Source organism: Mus caroli, unplaced genomic scaffold (genome assembly GCF_978045245.1).
Source record: "Mus caroli unplaced genomic scaffold, Mus_caroli_1 scaffold_10, whole genome shotgun sequence".
In the NCBI taxonomy this organism is placed as follows: domain Eukaryota; kingdom Metazoa; phylum Chordata; class Mammalia; order Rodentia; family Muridae; genus Mus; species Mus caroli.
The window spans coordinates 69,356,438-69,374,566 of record NW_028227265.1 but is presented as its reverse complement, the minus strand read 5'-3'; the positions used below and the strand labels follow the sequence as shown (position 1 = coordinate 69,374,566).

At 40.0% G+C, this 18,129-nt stretch overlaps 1 protein-coding gene across 2 annotated transcripts in view; it reads left to right on the top strand.

The window, feature by feature from the left end:
- Nucleotides 1–411: 411 nt before the first annotated feature.
- Nucleotides 412–18,129, top strand: part of Aadat (aminoadipate aminotransferase) — a 33,372-nt gene continuing 15,654 nt past the window's right edge. Inside the window, exons 1-5 of one of the 2 annotated variants that reach the window (XM_021169732.3) lie at nt 412–610; nt 1,416–1,584; nt 7,797–7,929; nt 9,988–10,062; nt 15,573–15,782. In XM_021169732.3, the coding sequence (XP_021025391.1) occupies nt 544–610; nt 1,416–1,584; nt 7,797–7,929; nt 9,988–10,062; nt 15,573–15,782 (654 nt within the window). In that variant the 5' untranslated portion in view covers nt 412–543. The remainder of the gene's footprint in view (nt 611–1,415; nt 1,585–7,796; nt 7,930–9,987; nt 10,063–15,572; nt 15,783–18,129) is intronic. The other variant, XM_021169733.3, reaches the window with a different exon arrangement.

Genomic DNA, 18,129 nt, shown 5'->3' with positions numbered 1-18,129 from the left:
CTACCACCAGAGGGTACTAAAGGACCAGGATCCTGAGATACCGTCAGCTTCCAGAGGCTCATTTCCAAGATCTGACTGGGAGGGTTTGCGGGGCTGGCCAATAGCAACGCTGTGCTGCGAGGCTCTGAGCAGTTGCGAGACTCTGAGCAGCAAGGTCAAGAATCCACGCTGCTTTTATGTGAATTCGGGCACCGATCCCTGTTGTTATCGTGCATCACAGCAGGGCCTAGCGGTTTTCGTCTCTCCATGCCCATCCCTGACCCGGACTTGGGTTGCCTGTGGTCAGCTGCCATAGGCCGGCCCGCGGGGCGGGGGAGGGTGTGGCCTACTGCGGTCCACCCGGGTCAGCTACTGCCCCTCTGTGGATGGACTTTGTCCCTTCTGCCGCCTGACCCGAGTCTATTTAGATCTCAGACAGCAGCCGGTAGCCAGGCAGATTGGGTGGCACTACACAGGGACAGTTAACAGTGTATCCCGAGTGAGCTGGAAGGCCGTTCTAAGTGATTGGTTTTCTGAATCCTGCTCCACGCGACCAGCAGAGACATGAATTACTCACGGTTCCTCACAGCAACGAGCCTGGCCAGAAAGCCATCTCCCATCAGAACTACAGGTGAAAAACAAAGCCAGAACCCTCCCTGCTCTGCAAGAGTGGGGTTTTCTTAGCTGAAGCTCTGCATGGTGCCCTGTTTTGGCGCTCACCACTAGGGTTTGTGCCCATTCATTCAAGTGTGAAGACAACCTGTGAGCATTAGTGAAGAAGGAGTTATTTAACTTTTGTTCACTAAGAGCTGGGGTTGGAGGCGAGGCAAGGCAGTGTTTTTGCTGAGGTGTTGGAGATGAGCCAAAGGTCCAAGCATGAGGCACATCTTTCAAGCCAGCTGTAGAGAAAGGCTCTACAGGACTAGGGAATGGGAGCCAGAGGTGGAGTTAGGACACACACAGGTATTGGGCAACAGGGAGAAAGGCCTTCTGCTACTGGGGCCCTCTCCATTTTTCTTGGCCATCTGCATTCTTGGATTCCTCCCCCAGTGAGAAAGTCTAGAAAAGGTTACTTTGTATTTATTTCGGACTAGCATTCAGTCTTAGCCCAGAATGCTGCTTTGTCAGACTAGAGGAGAGGAGTGGTAATTTAATAAACAGCAAGAATGTTCTGTCATTTCTGGAGGCTGCCATGCCCAACATCAGGTACCCAGTGAGGACAAATCCAAATAAATGATGCTTCTCGCTGCAGCTCGGTCTCTTCTGTAAGAACACTAATTCCATTTCTGACGGCAGAGTTTTTAATGATCTAATCCCATCTTTAATATATCATATCAAGTACAAGAGACTAGTATAGGACTTGGTCAAGGACATTAATGTTCAGACCACAGGACGGTGGACGCATTTTTTTCTTCTTCTTTTTGTGTTTATCATAGTGGACATACTGAGCAAAGCACCAAAAACCCTCATCTCCCTGGCTCCTGGATCTCCAAACCCGAGCACGTTCCCCTTTAAGTCAGCTGCCTTCACTGTGGAAAACGGAAGCACCATCCGGTTTGAAGACGATGTGATCAAAAGGGCCCTCCAATACTCTCCAAGCTATGGGTAAGTAAGTGACCAATAGAGGGTAGAATTCTATTGGTTCATTTTTAAATGCCATTGATGACGTGACTGAGATCTTTTGTTAATGGGCTGTACAATGACTGGGGAAGTTGGGAGAAGAAACTTTAAAATATTAAAAGCAAAATCAGTACTAAATGCTTCACACACCCCAGTGACGAGCTTTCAACCTTAAGTGACTGGGAGAGCCAGAGAAACATCTACAAGGAAGTCCCATTTGAGCTGAGTATGATACTGAAAAGAACAGTGGGGAGAGTATCACAGTGGGAAGAAAGGAAATGTATAGAACAGTCCTTGGATGTTCTACACACACACACACACACACACACACACACACACACACACACCTCCTCTCCCCTATGGATCCACTCACTTTCTGTCTCTCATTAGAAAAGGACAGGCTTCTAAGAGATAACAACTAAACTTGACAAAATAAAATATAACATGAAGCAAAAACAGTCATAATGAAGTTGAACATGGCAACCCAACAGGAAGAAAACAGCCCCAAGAGCAGGCGAAAGAGTCAGAAACACACTCATTCTCAGAGTCGGGAATCCCATAAAAATACTAAGCTAACAGCAATAATATAAGCAGAGGACCTGGTACAAACTCAGATAGGGCCTGTGCTTGCTATTTCAGTGTCTGTTATGTACCTTACTTAATTGATTCAGAGACCCATGTTCTCCTGGTGTCCTCTATTTTCTCTGACCTCTTCCTCAAGATTCCCTGAGCCCTGAGGGAAGGGATTTATTTGATGGAGAACTCCAATTTACACTCTCTATATGGAATGTCTGGCTGGGGGGTCTCTGCATCTCTTCCCATCTGCTGCTAGAAAAAGCCTCTCTGGTCGCAGCAATGAGCTATGACTATACCAGAGTATCATTAGGAATCATTTTTTGTTAGTTTCTTTTGGGTTTGGATTTGGTTTTACCAGTTGTGTTTGATTTTTTTCCTGGTTTCCCAAGCAGTGTGGGTACAGGCTCCTTCCCATGAAGTGGGCCAGAAGTCAAATCAGACATTGGTTGGCTGCTCCCACAAGCTCTGTGCCACCACTGCCCTACAGATTGTGTCTAACTTTCTCTTTTGGTACTCCTAAGAGTAGCTTCCCATACCAAAGAAACTGGGATGTAGGGATGAAGGCTCCACGTAGGCACCAGCTTGACTGCCTTGTTATGTGGGTGTTGTCCTCAGCAATGAGACCCTGCAGAGTCTGCAGTTTTTTCTTAGTAACAGCCTTGGTTCTTTGAGGATACCCATGGACCCCCTTGGCCAACAACTCAATGGAATGCAACCCAGTCCTGCCACTGGAAGTCTCGCCTGGCTACAGGAGATAATCTGTCAGAACTCCTTTTCCGCCATTACTAGAAGTCATCATCCTTGCCTCTTCTCTCCTGCAGACTGTTTCTTTTTACATAACCTCTCCAGATCTATGGAATTTATCTTGTTTATTGATTGTTTAGGTAATATCCACTTATAAGTCAATAGATACCTACATGCTATATATGTCTTCTTGGATCTGCGTTACCTCACTTGACTTTCTTTTCAAATTTTGGCAATTTACCTGTATATTTTATGATGTCAATATTTTTTTAATATTTTTTATTACGTATTTTCCTCAATTACATTTCCAATGCTATCCCAAAAGTCCCCCATACCTTCCCTTCCACTCCCCTACCCACCCATTCCCACTTTTTGGCCCTGGCGTTCCCCTGTACTGGGGCATATAAAGTTTGCGTGTCCAATTTGCGTGTCCAATGGGCCTCTCTTTCCAGTGATGGCCGACTAGGCTATCTTTTGATACATATGCAGCTAGTGTCAAGAGCTCCGGGGTACTAGTTAGTTCATAATGTTGTTGAACCTACAGGGTTGCAGATCTCTTTAGCTTCTTGGATACTTTCTCTAGCTCCTCCATTGGGGGCCCTGTGATCCATCCAATAGCTGACTATGAGCATCCACTTCTGTGTTTGCTAGGCCCTGGCATAGTCTCACAAGAGACAGCTATATCAGGGTCCTTTCAGCAAACGCTTGCTAGTGTATGCAATGGTGTCATCGTTTGGAGGCTAATTATGGGATGGACCCCTGGATGTGGCAGTCTCTAGATGGTCTATCCTTTTGTCTCAGCTCCAAACTTTGTCTCTGTAACTCCTTCCATGGGTGATTGTTCCCAATTCTAAGAAGGGGCAAAGTGTCCACACTTTAGTCTTCATTCTTCTCCAGTTTCATGTGTTTTGCAAATTGTATCTTATATCTCGGGTATACTAAGTTTCTGGGCTAATATCCACTTATCAATGAGTACATATCATTTGAGTTCTTTTGTGATTGTCTTACCTCACTCAGGATGATGCCCTCCAGGTCCAACTATTTGCCTAGGAATTTCATAAATTCATTTCTTTTAATAGCTGAGTAGTACTCCATTGTGTAAATGTACCACATTTTTTGTATCCATTCCTCTGTTGAGGGGCATCTGGGTTCTTTCCAGCTTCTGGCTATTATAAATAAGGCTGCTATGAACATAGTGGAGCATATGTCCTTCTTACCGGTTGGAACATCTTCTGTATATATGCCCAGGAGAGGTATTGCAGGATCCCCCGGTAGTACTATGTCCAATTTTCTGAGGAACCGCCAAACTGATTTCCAGAGTGGTTGTACAAGCTTGCAATCCCAGATGTCAATATTTTCAACAGTTGAGTATTTCTCTATTGTGTAAATGTGCCACATTTTCTTTATCCATTCTTCTGTTGCAGGACACCTAGGTTGTTCCCAATTTCTGGCTATTATGAATAAAGCCACAAAAAACATGGCTGAGCAAATGTCTTGTGATGGGATGGAGCATCTTTTGGGTATATGCCCAAGAGTGATCTAGCTGGGTCTTGAATTTGATCAATTCCCAATTTTCTGAGGGACTGTAATATTGATTTCCATAGTGGCTCTGATTACCTTATAAAGAATTCTCTGTTTAGATCTGTATTTGCATTTTTAATTGGTTTGTTTTTCTGATATCTATTCAGGAATTCTTTATATACTTTGGATATTAGCCCTCTATCGAATATGGAGACAGTAAAAACTTTTCCCACTCTATAGACTGCCATTTCACCCAATTAATGGTGTCCTTTGCTTTTTAGTTTATTAAGTGTTGATCTTAGTGCCTGCACAATCTGTGTTCTGTTCAAGAAGTCTCCTGTGCCAGTGCGTTCAAGGTTCTTCCCCACTTTCATTTCCACCAGGCTCAGTGTATCTAGTTTTATGTTGAGGTTTTTTATCTGTTTGGACTTGAGTTACGTACAGAGTGATAAATTTTCAACTATTTGCATTCTTCTACATGCAGCCATCCAATTTGACCAGAACCATTTGTTGAAAATGCTGTCTTTTTTCCAGTGTATATTTCTGGTTTTTTTAAAATCAAAAACCAGGTGATGTATAGGTATGTAGATTTATGTCTGAGTCTTCAATTCAGTTGATCAAAGTGTCTATTTTTATGCCAATACCACACAGTTTTTATTACTATAGTACAACTTGAAATCAAAGATGGTGATGCCTTTAGCAGTTCTTTTATGTTCAGAATTGGTTTAGCTATCCTGGGTTTTGTTTTCTTTTATTTATTTGTTCATTTGTTTATTTTTTGTTTTTCCATATGAAGTTGAGAATTCCTTTCAAGGTCTGTGAAGAATTGCTTTGTGATAAAATGGCCATTTTTACTGTGTTGACCTACTGATCCATGAACATAGGAGATCTTTCCATCTTGTGAATCTTCTTCAAACTTCTTTTTCAAAACTTGATGTTTTTGTCATACAAACTTTTCATTTGCTTGGATAGAGTTAAATAAAGATGATTTATATTATTTGAGGCTATTGTAAAAGGTGTTGGTTCTCTGTTTTCTTTCTCTGTTCGTCATTTGTTTATAGAAAGGCTACTGATTTTTTAAAAATTAACCTAGTATCCACCTACTTCTCTGAAAGTATTTGTCGATGGACGAGTTTCTTGGAATTTTTTTTTTGGATCACTTATATTATCATATCATCTGCAAATAATATTTTGACTTCTTCCTTTCCTATTTGTATCACCTTGCTCTCCTACAGTTGTCTTACTGCTCTTGCTAAAACTTTTAGTATTGCATTGAACAGTTATGAGTAGAGAGGACAACCTTTTCTTGTCTCTGCTATTGTAGTGGAATTGCATTGAGTTTCTCTCGATTTAACTTGATGTTTATGGGTTTGCTGAAAACTGCCTTTATATGTTGATATACGCCTCTTGTATCACTAATCTTTCTAAGACTTTTATCATGAAAGAATGCTAGATTTTGTCAAAGGCTTTTCAGCATCTAAGAAGATGATCTTGCGGGGTTTTTTCTCTTTGTTTATATGATAGGATACATTTATCAGTTTATATATGTTGAGCCATCCCTGCATCTCTTGGATGAAGCCTACTTGATCATTGTGAATGATTTTTTGATGTGTTCTTGGATTCAGTTTGCAAGTATTTACTTTATTTTCATGTCTATGTTCATAAGGGAAGTTGGTACATAATTCTTTCTTTGTTGGATCTTTATGTAATTTGCATATAGGTGTGAGTGTAGCCTCATAAAATGAATTTGACAATATTCTTTCTATATCTATTTTGTGGAATAATTTTAGGAATATTGCACTAATTCTTCTTTAAAAGTCTGGTAGAATTCTACAATAAGCCATCTGCCCCTGTACAATTTTAGGGTTGGGATACTTTTAAAGACTGTTTCTATTTCAATGGTGGTTGTAGGCCTATGTAAATTATTCATCTGATCTTGATTTAACATAGATAAGTGGTACTTATCAAGAAAATTATCCATATCCTTTAGATTTTTCCAATTTGGTGGAGTATGGGTTTTTAAAGTATGCTCTTATGATTCTCTGAGATATCTCAATGTCTGTTGTTAGGTCCCCTTTTCATTTCTGGTGTTATTGATTTGGATATTCTCTCTGCCTTTTAGTTAGTTTGGATAAGACTTTGTCTAGTTGATTTTCTCAAAGAGCTAGCTCCTTGTTTTATTGATTTCTTGAATTGTTCACTCAATTTCCACTTTATTGATTTCAGTTTGCTTATTTCTTGCCATGTACTTCCCCTGGGTATGCTTGCTTCTTTTTGTTCTAGGGCTTTGAGGTATGTTGTAAAGTTGCTACCATGGGAACTCTCTGTTTTAATGTAGGCACTTAGAGCTATAAACCTTCATCTTAGCACTATTATCATTGTGTCCCATAAACTGGGGGCATGCTGCATATTCATTTTCATTGAATTCTAGAGTGTGATAGCTGTATGTTGCCTGTTTTCCTGGCCTACTCAGCTGATATGTCCTCATGGAATGCCTGCTGATGCTGAAGGCTGGGAGGCAGTGGTGAGTGGGGGAAGGGACAGTTAGGAGGAGATAGTCTGTGAGATCCACAGGACTTGTGGGCAGAGGAGGAGAGCTGCAATAGAGATCTGTTACAGTGCTGGGGACAAGGCTAAGAATTGAGTCTAGGGGAGCAGAGAGAGCATAGAAAGTCTGGCAGCTGCCTACCAGGTTCTCTGGCACGTGTCATGATGTTTCCTTTTAAACAAGAATATAAATTCTAACTGCTGAACAGTAAACTCAACCATATACCCCAAGACTCCCTTTAGCTAGTCTACTTCCAATGATGAAGGTTAATTTATTAATTCTTTATATAATATTTTATTAAATGTATTTGTAGCCAGGTACAGTGGAATATGGGTCAGCTCAAAACCAACCTGTGCTATATATACACAGTCAAAATAAAGAAATAAAAAGTCTTCTGTTGGAAAAGTTTATTGAAATCATCCTATTAATGTGTGCATGGATTGGGTAAACATCTAGTTTATAGTAATCGTGCTAAAAAGTAACGAAGACTCTATCATGTAAAGAATGTTCTAGGAGGAGAAAAAGCCTTCAGGCTTCAAATTAAGTAGGATGTAGATTCAATCTTGGCTTGCGGATTAAATGACTGGCTTTATGTGAATTGCTGGCTGATTGAATGTATGTGAATCTCTTAACATCTAACTCTATTGCCTCATTTTTTAAATAAGAATCCTGATATTGCTGAAAGGCATTTGAGAGATTTTTAAATTGAATGTATAATGAGTTTGATATTGAGCCACTATTTCTTCTCTGCCAACTATTTTATATGATTATTATGACCATAAATTTTAAATTACATTTTATGTCTTAGAATTCCAGAACTTCTGTCCTGGCTAAAACAGTTGCAAGTAAAATTGCATAATCCCCCCACTGTCAACTACCCACCCAGTCAAGGACAGATGGATCTCTGCATCACATCCGGCTGCCAAGATGGTCTCTGTAAGGTAAGAACGGAAGGAAAAAGAAAGTGGTGTGTAGAGTCAAGCACACTTCCAGAATGTGGGCCTCTCCCAGGAGCTACTAGGGGGACATGAGTTGTGGGCTACTTGTGGCTTTTTGTTTGTTTTGGTTTGTTTTGTTTTTATCTTCACCTAGTATAATAAACAGGAAACTCGAAGTCAAAAGATAGGGGGGGGCAAAGGTCAGGGGGAGAACTGACTGCACACACAAGGCAGGTACACATGCTTTGGGTTGATCAATTGACATTAGAAATCAAAGTAACCTTTTCTTTCTGTGTTTAGAAAAGGGAAAGAAGTTAGCTAGTAGGGGTTTGCTAGAAGAGAAACATTTGTGTTTTTATGGATTCATACTTAGAAATTCTCTCAAAGATACGACTTTCTTTGAAAATGCATACAGTGACCTTTCCTTGTGGAAAAAGACAAAAAAAAAACTGTTTCTTCATTATCTGTTATAATTTCAGTCATGCCAAACAATGAAGTTAGTATAAATGACTTTATTATGGAGACCATGACAATAATCTGATTTAATATTTGTTCCATGTGTTCAACAGCACTGTTAATATTTGCCTCTTTCTTTTTTTAAAGTAAATTAATTTCATTTCTACCTGGCTGTGTCAATGATAATTTTTTTTTCATTTCTCTTACATCTGTTTTACTTTTTAATTTATTCTTGGAGAATTTCATAAATACAAGGATATATGATCATATCCCATCCTGTATTCCCTTCCTCCAATTCTCCTGAACCTAAAAATATATCTTCCTCCCAAAATCACATTCTCTTCTCTTTTTTTAATAACTGGGTAAGTCCAATTAATGCTCACCTATGTGTGTCTGGGTGTAGAGTCACTCATGGGAGCATTGGAAACTACCAGTAAACAAATACTCCAGGAAAATGATCCTCTCTCCCTCAACAGCTGTCAACTGCCACTACTTGCTCCCCCATTAGGGGTGACCCTTTGACAGCTTATCCCCCTTCCAATCTCCATTCTTTAATAAGTGTCATAGGGGAGGTATAGCTTCCCCTTTCAATTAGAACACTTGATGTTTGTAGCCCCCCGCGCCCCCCACACACACCAACCAGGGAAAATTTATATGATATACTCTTCCTTTTATTTGTTAAGACCCATGTAGTCCCTCACCTGATTTCCTTGGTGACAAGCTGTCTTGGAAAGGCAGAGTCCACTAGGAACTTTGTGGGGGAAGTATGTTTTCTATAAGATGTCCAAAGCTCAGAAAGTAGTCTCTTGCTCTCTCTCTCTCTCTCCCTCCCTCCCTCCCTCCCTCCCTCCTCCTCCTTTTCCACCTCCTCTTCCTCCCCCTCTTCCTCTTCACAGTCCACCTCCTGTTCCAGGAGTCTTCTAGTTTGCTAAAAGGTTCCAGTTGTCACTTATCCCCTATATACACCCGGACATCATGGAAGCCTTTCCTGAGTTCTCTGAAGGCTCAAGTCCTGCAACGAGGTGTCCATATTGGGCACCTGACCCAACATCACTTGCGACTGGTCTTGCCTTCTCTATTTAGATAATTACCTGATTAGCATCTAGCTCTCCCAGAGGATCAGCAACCTCATGAGAGTAAGAACCTGGTCATCTTGCCAAGGATTTTTATTTCCAGTACTCTTCCCTGGTCTGATTCAGAGTTGATAACTAACACATTTTTCAAGCAGTAAAAGGAACAGATGAATTTTAGGAGCCAAACCAGATATGTTCTTTTTATTACTATTATTATTATTATTATTATTATTTTAACCCTACAATGGAGGTTAACCAACTGGTCCACAGCAAAATCCAGACTGTTAGCTAAGATGATGAATAAAGTTTTATTGGCACTCAATTTACTTACACATTGCCAGTGACTGCTCTCTCACAATAGAGCCAGAAATAAGCAGCTGTAAGAGAAGCACTGTTTGGCTCACAAAGTAGGCATTGCCTGGCCCTTACTGAAAAACGTGCAACTCTTCCCTGGATCCTGGAAGTACAAAAGAAAAGATATTCTAAGAATGGTAGCCATTCTGTCTGAGCTAATCTATGCTTCTTTTGTTAGGCATTTGAAATGCTCATCAATCCTGGAGACACTATCCTGGTCAATGAACCACTGTTCCCAGGAACCCTTTATGCTGTAAGTATGTACTTTTACATACCAGCAAGTTCTTACAACCCTTTAGACTGTCTATCACCTCCAAGACCAGTTTTTTAAAAGATTTCTTCCTTTGCAATACAGCTTAATAGTGTCATATTTTAAAATGTGTGTAGTTTATTATCATATGAACAGCTATTTGGTCTTCAATCTTGCTAGAATAGTAAAGACACTTTCATTATAATTTAGCATTATGCTTGATTTTGTGTGACAACTAAATTCTGGGTCTGTGCTATGTTAGTAGTCATATTGACCTCAAAACACTAAAGTCAAAGGTGCTGGGTTTTTTGGTTTTTTGGTTTTTTGGGTTTTTTTTTTTGGGTTTTTTTTTTTTTTAAAAGAAAATAAAAACCGTGCTCCTTTGAAAAGCAGTTTAGGGAACTGGGAGATGACCTGGTGATTTAAATGTTAGTTGTGCAAGAAGAGAACAAGAGTTCAGATGCCCAGAATCCAAGGAAATTCTGGTGGGAGTGAAGCCTTCCTGCAGTTCCCAACTAGAAGGCAGAGCCAGGGAATCCCCAAGGCAAGCTGGCTATCAAGACTACATGTGAGAACTCTGGATTTGATTAAATCACCCTGCCTTCATAAATAAGGTGGAAGATCGATGGAGGATGATTTCCCACATCAACCTTGGACCTACACATACACACATGTATGTGTATTCACACACAAATGCGCATTCACACACAAATGTGCACCCCAACACCTGCAACACACACACTCAAAAACAGAGGTGGCAGGGAAGGAAGAACAAGTAAAAAAGCAGAGTCTGTACTAAATTGCTCTTAGAGAATCTTTGGTGTCCTCCAGTTCTGTGAAGTTATCAGGAAGCTTGTACATATTTTTGATGACTTACTCTCAACAGCAATAGACTGCTACTATCTTACAGTCATAAGATTAAGGAGTGGAGGAACCAAATACCATCTGGAGAGAGCTGACCTCCCAGGAGTATACACACACCTGTGAAGACAGTTAAGACCATCACTTTTTCTCTAATTCCTGGACCAAGATGGACCATCCCAGAGTCATAAGGACACAGGAACCAAGGAAAAGATGGTGAAAGGATACTTGCAGTTTCTGTCTGTACCCCAGAGCTGACCCTGTGCCACAGCTTTCCATAACCAAATACCTCTCTGAGAGAACTGGTCTCCCAGGATCACTGACACAGAGGCTTGCAGGAGGGACAAGCCACAGTCAGAGACAGCAAGACCAGCTAATACCAGAGATAACCAGATGGTGAGAAGCAAAGGCAAGAACATAAGAATCAGAAAGCAAGACTACTTGGCATCATCAGAAATCATTTCTTCAACCACAGCGAGCCTTGGATACCCCAACACACCAGAAAAGCAAGACTCTGATTTAAAATCACATCTCATGAGTGTGATAGATGACTTTAAGAAGGAAATAAATAATTCCCTTAAAGAAATACAGGAGAACATAGGTAAACAGGTAGACGCCCTTAAAGAGGAAACACAAAAATCCCTTAAAGAATTAGAGGTAAACACAACCAAACAGGTGAAGGAACTGCACAAAACTTTCCAGGACCTAAAACTGGAAATAGAAACAATAAATAAATCACAAAGGGAGACAACTGTGGAGATAGAAAACCTAGGAAAGAGATCAAGAGTCATAGGTGCAAGCATCACCAACAGAATACAAGAGATAGAAGAGAGAATCTCAGGTGCAGAAGATACCATAGAAAACATTAACACAACAGTCAAAGAAAATGCAAAATGCAAAACACTGCTAACCCAAAATATCCAGGCAATCCAGGACACAATGAGAAGACCAAACCTAAAGATAATAGGTATAGAAGAGAGTGAAGATCCCAACTTAAAGGGCCAGTAAATATCTTCAACAAAATTATAGAAGAAAACTTCCCTAACCTAAAGAAAGAGATACCCATGAATATACATGAATATACAATCAATATACAAGCCTACAGAACTCCAAATAGACTGGACCAGAAAAGAAATTCCTCCCCTCATATAATAATCAGAACACCAAATGCACAAAACAAAGAAAGAATATTAAAAGCACAAAGGGAAAAAGGTCAAGTAACATATAAAGGCAGACCTATCAGAATTACACCAGACTTCTCACCAGAGACTAGGAAAGCTAGAAGATCCTGGGAAGATGTCATACAGACCCTAAAAGAACACAAATGCCAGCTCAGGCTACTATACTGAGCAAAACTCTCAATTACCATAGATGGAAGAACCAAGATATTCCATGATAAAAACAAATTTACACAATATCTTTTCACAAATCCAGAACTACAAAGAATAACAGATGAAAAATGCCAACACAGAAGAGAAACTACACCCTAGAAAAAGCAAGGAACTAATTTCAACAAAAGCAAAAGAAGATAGCCACACAACATAAAAATAATATCAAAAGTAACAGGAAGAAATAATCACTATTTATTCCTTAATATTTCTTAACATCAATGGACTCAACTCCCCAATAAAAAGACATAGACTAACACAATGGATACATAAACAAGACCCAGAATTTTGCTGCATACAGTAACCACACCTCAGTGACAAAGACAGACACTACCTCAGAGAACAAATCTGGAAAATGATTTTCCAAGCAAATGGTCCCAAGAAACAAGCTGGAATAGCCATTCTAATATCTAATAAAATCAACTTTCAACCAAAAGTTGTCAAAAAGGATAAAGAAGGACACTTCATACTCATCAAAGGAAAAATATGCCAAGATGAACTCTCGTTCTGAACATCTATATTCCAAATGCAAGGCACCAACATTCATAAAAGAAACTTTTTTTAAGATGCAAAGCACACATTACACCTCACACAATAAGAGTGGGAGAATTCCGGGGGTGGGAGGGTGGCGCAGGGAAGAAAAGGGTGTATCAGTCATTCCCTCCCGCGTGGTTTGACCTTGCCAGTCGTGCTTCTCTTTTCTGCCACTCCCCACGCCAAACCACTACCCTCTGCTCCGTGCCCAGTGTAGGCGACGTTCCGGCTCTCCTGATGCTGAGGATGTTGGGGTTTGTGCTGGGGAGGGGCGAGAGGTGTTGGAGATGGGCGGCCCCTGCTCGATTGGGTTGGCTTTGCCATGTGCATGCGCTCGAGGACGGGGTTTGTAAAAAAAAGAAAAAAGAAAAAAGAAAAAAAGAAAAAAAAGAGTGGGAGAATTCAACACTCCACTCTCATAAATGGACAGATCATGGAAACACAAACTAAACAGAGTCACATTGAAACTAACAGAAGTTATGAAACAAAGGGATTTAACATATCTAAAGAACATTTCATTTTAAAACAAAAGAATATACCTTCTTCTCAGCACCTCACAGTACCTTCTCCAAAATTGACCATATAGTTGGTCACAAAACAGGCCTCAACAGATACAAGAAGATTGAAATAATCCCATGTATCCTATCAGGTCACCACAGACTAAGGCTGGTTTTCAATAGCAATAAAAACAACAGAAAGCCCACATACACATGGAAACTGAACAAAGCCCTACTCAATGATGACTTGGTCACAGAAGAAATAAAGAAATTAAAGACTTTAAAATTTAATGAAAATGAAGGCACAACATACCCAAACTTATGGGACACAATGAAAGCAGTGCTAAGAGGAAAACTCAGCTCCAAAAAAGAAACTGGAGAGAGCACACACTAGCAGCTTAACAGCACACCTAAAAGCTCTAGAACAAAAAGTAGCAAATACACCCAAGAGGAGTAGACAGCAGGAAATAATCAAACTCAGGGATGAAATCAACCAAGTAGAAACAAATAGAACTATACAAAGAATCAACAAAACCAAGAACTGGTTCTTTGATAAAATTAACAAGATAGATTAACCCTTAGCCAGACTAACCAGAGGGCACAGAGACGGTACCCAAATTAACAAAATCAGAAATAAAAAGGGAGACATAACAACAGAAACTGAGGAAATTCAAAAAAATCATCAGATCCTATTATAAAAGTCTATATTCAATAAAACTAGAAAATCTGGATGAAGTGGACAATTTTCTAAACAGATACCAAATACCAAAGTTAAATCAGGGTCAGTTAAACCATCCCCCTTAAGAGATAGAAACAGTCATTAAAAGTCTCCCAGTCAAAAAAAAAAAAAAAAGCCCAGGACCAGATGGGTTTAGTGCAGAATTCTGTCAGACCTTCAAAGAAGACCTAATACCAATACTCTTCCAACTATTCCACAAAATAGAAACAGAAAGAACACTACCCAATTCATTCTATGAGGCCACAGTTACACTGTGTATTCTCCCTTGGAGATGGAACCGTTTCTGTCTAATCAGGAACCTGTCACAATTTCTTTTCATAGAGACCTTCACAAGAGATTTTTTTTTCTACTCCTATCATTTGTAATGTTCCAAATATATTTTAAAAACTGATTGAATGCATATTACTTTTAGCTTCAGACGATATCATGTATATTTAAGAGGCATTAACTATTATAAATTATTTTGATGACTTAAAAATGTCAATACTGAGTTGTATAATTTAAAATAAATTTTATTAGTTTAATTTTTAAAAAAACTATCTAATCATTAATATTACCAATCTGCCTTGAGGGATATAATGTCTAATGTTGATTTTCAGCCTGATTGGCTTGACAATTCATTCTCCTCTCTCCCTTCACTCCCTCCCTCCCTCTCTCTGTCCCTATCCCTCTCTCCCTCTATCTCTTCTTCTGTCTTCCCCTATTCCTTACCTCTGCTTCTCTCCATCTCCCTCTTTCTCTCCTCCTGACCACCATGATATGAGTTGTTCTGTTAGTCTATTCTCTCCCTGCCACAATGGATTGATATCTCTGTAACCAAGAATGATCATATAGAAATCTGTCCTCCCTTAAATAGTTTTGTTCAGGTACTTTGTCACAGCACTGCAAAATGCAGATGATGTTGCCCATAATTGCCCATAGGAGCTGGTAAACCAATTCTATCTCTTGTAAGACAATTCAGTAAGAAGGGACAAGTTTCAAGTGCTGGCAGCTACTGTGCTTTATGTCTCTCATACTAAACACCAGCACCAGCACAAGGCTACTACAGCTTGCTTTATGGCATCTTTCTTCCAAGCCTCAACTTCACAGAAGCACCCTATGTTCGAAACACTGCCAGACAACTAAGAGCTGGAATTTTAAGGATTATGCGTAGGAAAAAAAAAAAAAAGAGCCCATCATTGCATCATTGCTGCTCACCTTTTGTGAACCAGAATAAGGCATGCATTGACCAAGTTTAGCATAAATGAGGCAAAGAAATTCAAGCCTGAAAATAAACAGGAGCTATTGCTGACCTCAGAGGAATAAGAGGATTACAATATACAGCTCATTCTTCCAAAGGACTTGTTTACATGTTTAAGGGTATGAACAGTACAGTTCTTCATAAATAAATAAATAAATAAATAAATAAATAAATAAATAAAAACTTTATAAAGAAACTGGGGCTTGCATTTTGGAATCATGCTACATTCTTGGGTTTTCTTTTATTCTCCACAGATGAAACCACTAGGCTGCAACATTATTAATGTCCCCAGTGATGAGCATGGGATTATTCCAGAGGGTCTCAAAAAAATCCTTTCACAATGGAAACCAGAAGATTCCAAGGATCCCACAAAAAAGACTCCAAAATTTCTGTATACTGTCCCAAATGGCAACAACCCTACAGGCAACTCGTTGACAGGTGACCGCAAGAAGGAAATTTATGAGGTAATTACAAGAGGGTGACCATAATGTGTTCTGGTTTCTTGTTTACCTTTTTGAAGAGTCTTAAATTCATATTGCTTTTCTTACTACCTCTTTAATTTCAGGAAAGATACTTTTTAATAAAACAGACTCATTCATCTGTATCAGGGTTCCAACTAATGTGATATGTAATAAATTGCCAGATCTTTTGTCTCTGAAACTTATTTTTCCTTAATTGGTATTTTAATACATGAAAAATGACATTCTTGGGAACCTGTTATGAGAACACATTTGGTTTTTCATTCTTGGATATCTGTGTTTGCACTGTCCTTTAAGCTTGCTTTGTCTGTCTGTCACCCTTTATCATTTCAGGCTGGAAAGAATCTTGAGTCTTTTAAAACATAATTTCCAAGATCTCTGGAAGTAGCTATGCGGTCTCATATTTTTTTTGCAATTTTTAATGTAAAGGATATATGGAGCTATACATAAATCTGGAAAAAAAAAGAATAAAACAAATATGCCTTCTGTAAAGTCTTGCTGCTGGACCTAAGTGAGTCCCTAACCTTTCCCTGCAAATTGTTTTTAAAATAAGTGTTAAGCCCCCATTTAACTACCTGGAAACCTAACTGTATGCATTGAAATCACAGCCAGATTTCAACCAGTTTGCTTTACTTGGAAAATATAAAGGTTCAAGATATTGTTTTGATATTTATATACAATTTTATATAGTCCCCAGCGTAGTGTTTTATAAAACAGCAGCAAGGTACAAAACAGCAGGAGGGAGTATCTCAGGCCTAGTATTTGGGGGAAGAGGAGGAGACATGGAGAAGGTCTAGAGACAGAGAAAAGGGGACAGAAGGACAGAAAGAGAGGAGAGAGGAAGGGAGGAAGGAGCAGGCCTGGGACAAATAGGGGTGAGAGAGGTAGGGGTTGGGAAAGGAGAGGGAGAGAAGAGATGGAGAAAGACAGAAGGAAGGAAAGAGGGAAGGAAGGGGAAGGGCAGAGGAAGGGGGAGAAGAAAAAGGGGAGGGGGAGAGGGAGAGGGGGAGAAGGAGGAGTAGCCAAGTAGTCCTTATAAGTTAGGTTGCCTAGCACCTTGAACAAGCTGCTGCTAGGTAACTGTTGGACTGATGGGCAGAGCCTACAGGAATTGCTAACACCCAGGGCTCTGTCCTGAGTTCTGTGTACTATCCAAATATTCCCCTAACCTACCATTGTCCAATGCCATCATTATAAATTTCATTTTTCCATAAGATGATTTCCGTCTTTGTCAGCTCCATCTCTTCCCTGAAGTCCAACTTGTGAGTCATTGTGCTATCTCCATAGATGTCCAATAGCATTTCAAACTTAACCTGGCCCAAATAGATCTCCTGGCTTTTCCTTGGCCCCAGTCATAAACCTCTCATATACAACCAACCCTTTCAAGTTCTCTAGCCTCATAAATAATGTTCATGAACAATTACCTTCATTTTTCTTGTTCTATTCTCTCTTCTCCCCTGTTAATCCATCCTGTGGAGTCCACCGTCAAGATTTTCTAAGTCTGTCCTTTTGCTCCACTATTACCCCAACCCCACTTCCTATACCACTGCCTGTCCACACTCTATGATAGCATGACATCATCACTCACAATGTTGCCTTTGATTCAGAGTGTCTAACTGGCCACTGTGTTTCATGTCAATCAGTCCTAGCCCCTGCTCTATGGTAAATGTCAGATTTGTGGCTTTCCAAATTTTGAATGATTCTCTCTCCTTTTCCCTCTCCCTCCCTCCCTCCTTCTCTGTCTTTCTGTCTCTCTCTGTATCTCTCTGTCTCTCTCTCCTGCATCCCATATGCCAAAGCAAAGCCATACTCTTCTGTCTCTTAGCCCTCCCAAGATTTTGTTTACCCCACAGTCTCTGCTTTCATTCATCCCTCTGTCCTCAGTCTAGAATCCTTCTTCTTAATATTTGCACAGCTATTTTGTTCTGATCATTTTGAGTTCTAATCTTACCTTGTTGGGAAGAGCTCCACAGAGGTTTCCCCTGAGTAACTATAAATATCAGGACCAAAGCAACTTGGGGGGGGAAAGGATTTATTTGGTTTAAGCTTGTTTCCACATCACAGTTTGTCCCCAAAGGAAGTCAGGGCAGGAAATCAAGCAGGACAGGAACTCAGAGGCCATGGAGGGGTGCTGCTTACTGGAGCTCCCTGTGGCTTGCTCAGCCTGCTTTCTTTTATAACCCAGGATCACCAGCCCAGGGATGTAACCACGTACAATGGACTGGGCCCTTCCACATCATTCACTAATTTAAAATCTGCCTTACAGCTGGATGTTATGAAATCATTTCTCAACTGAAGTTCCCTCTTTTCAGATAACTCTAGCGTGTGTCAA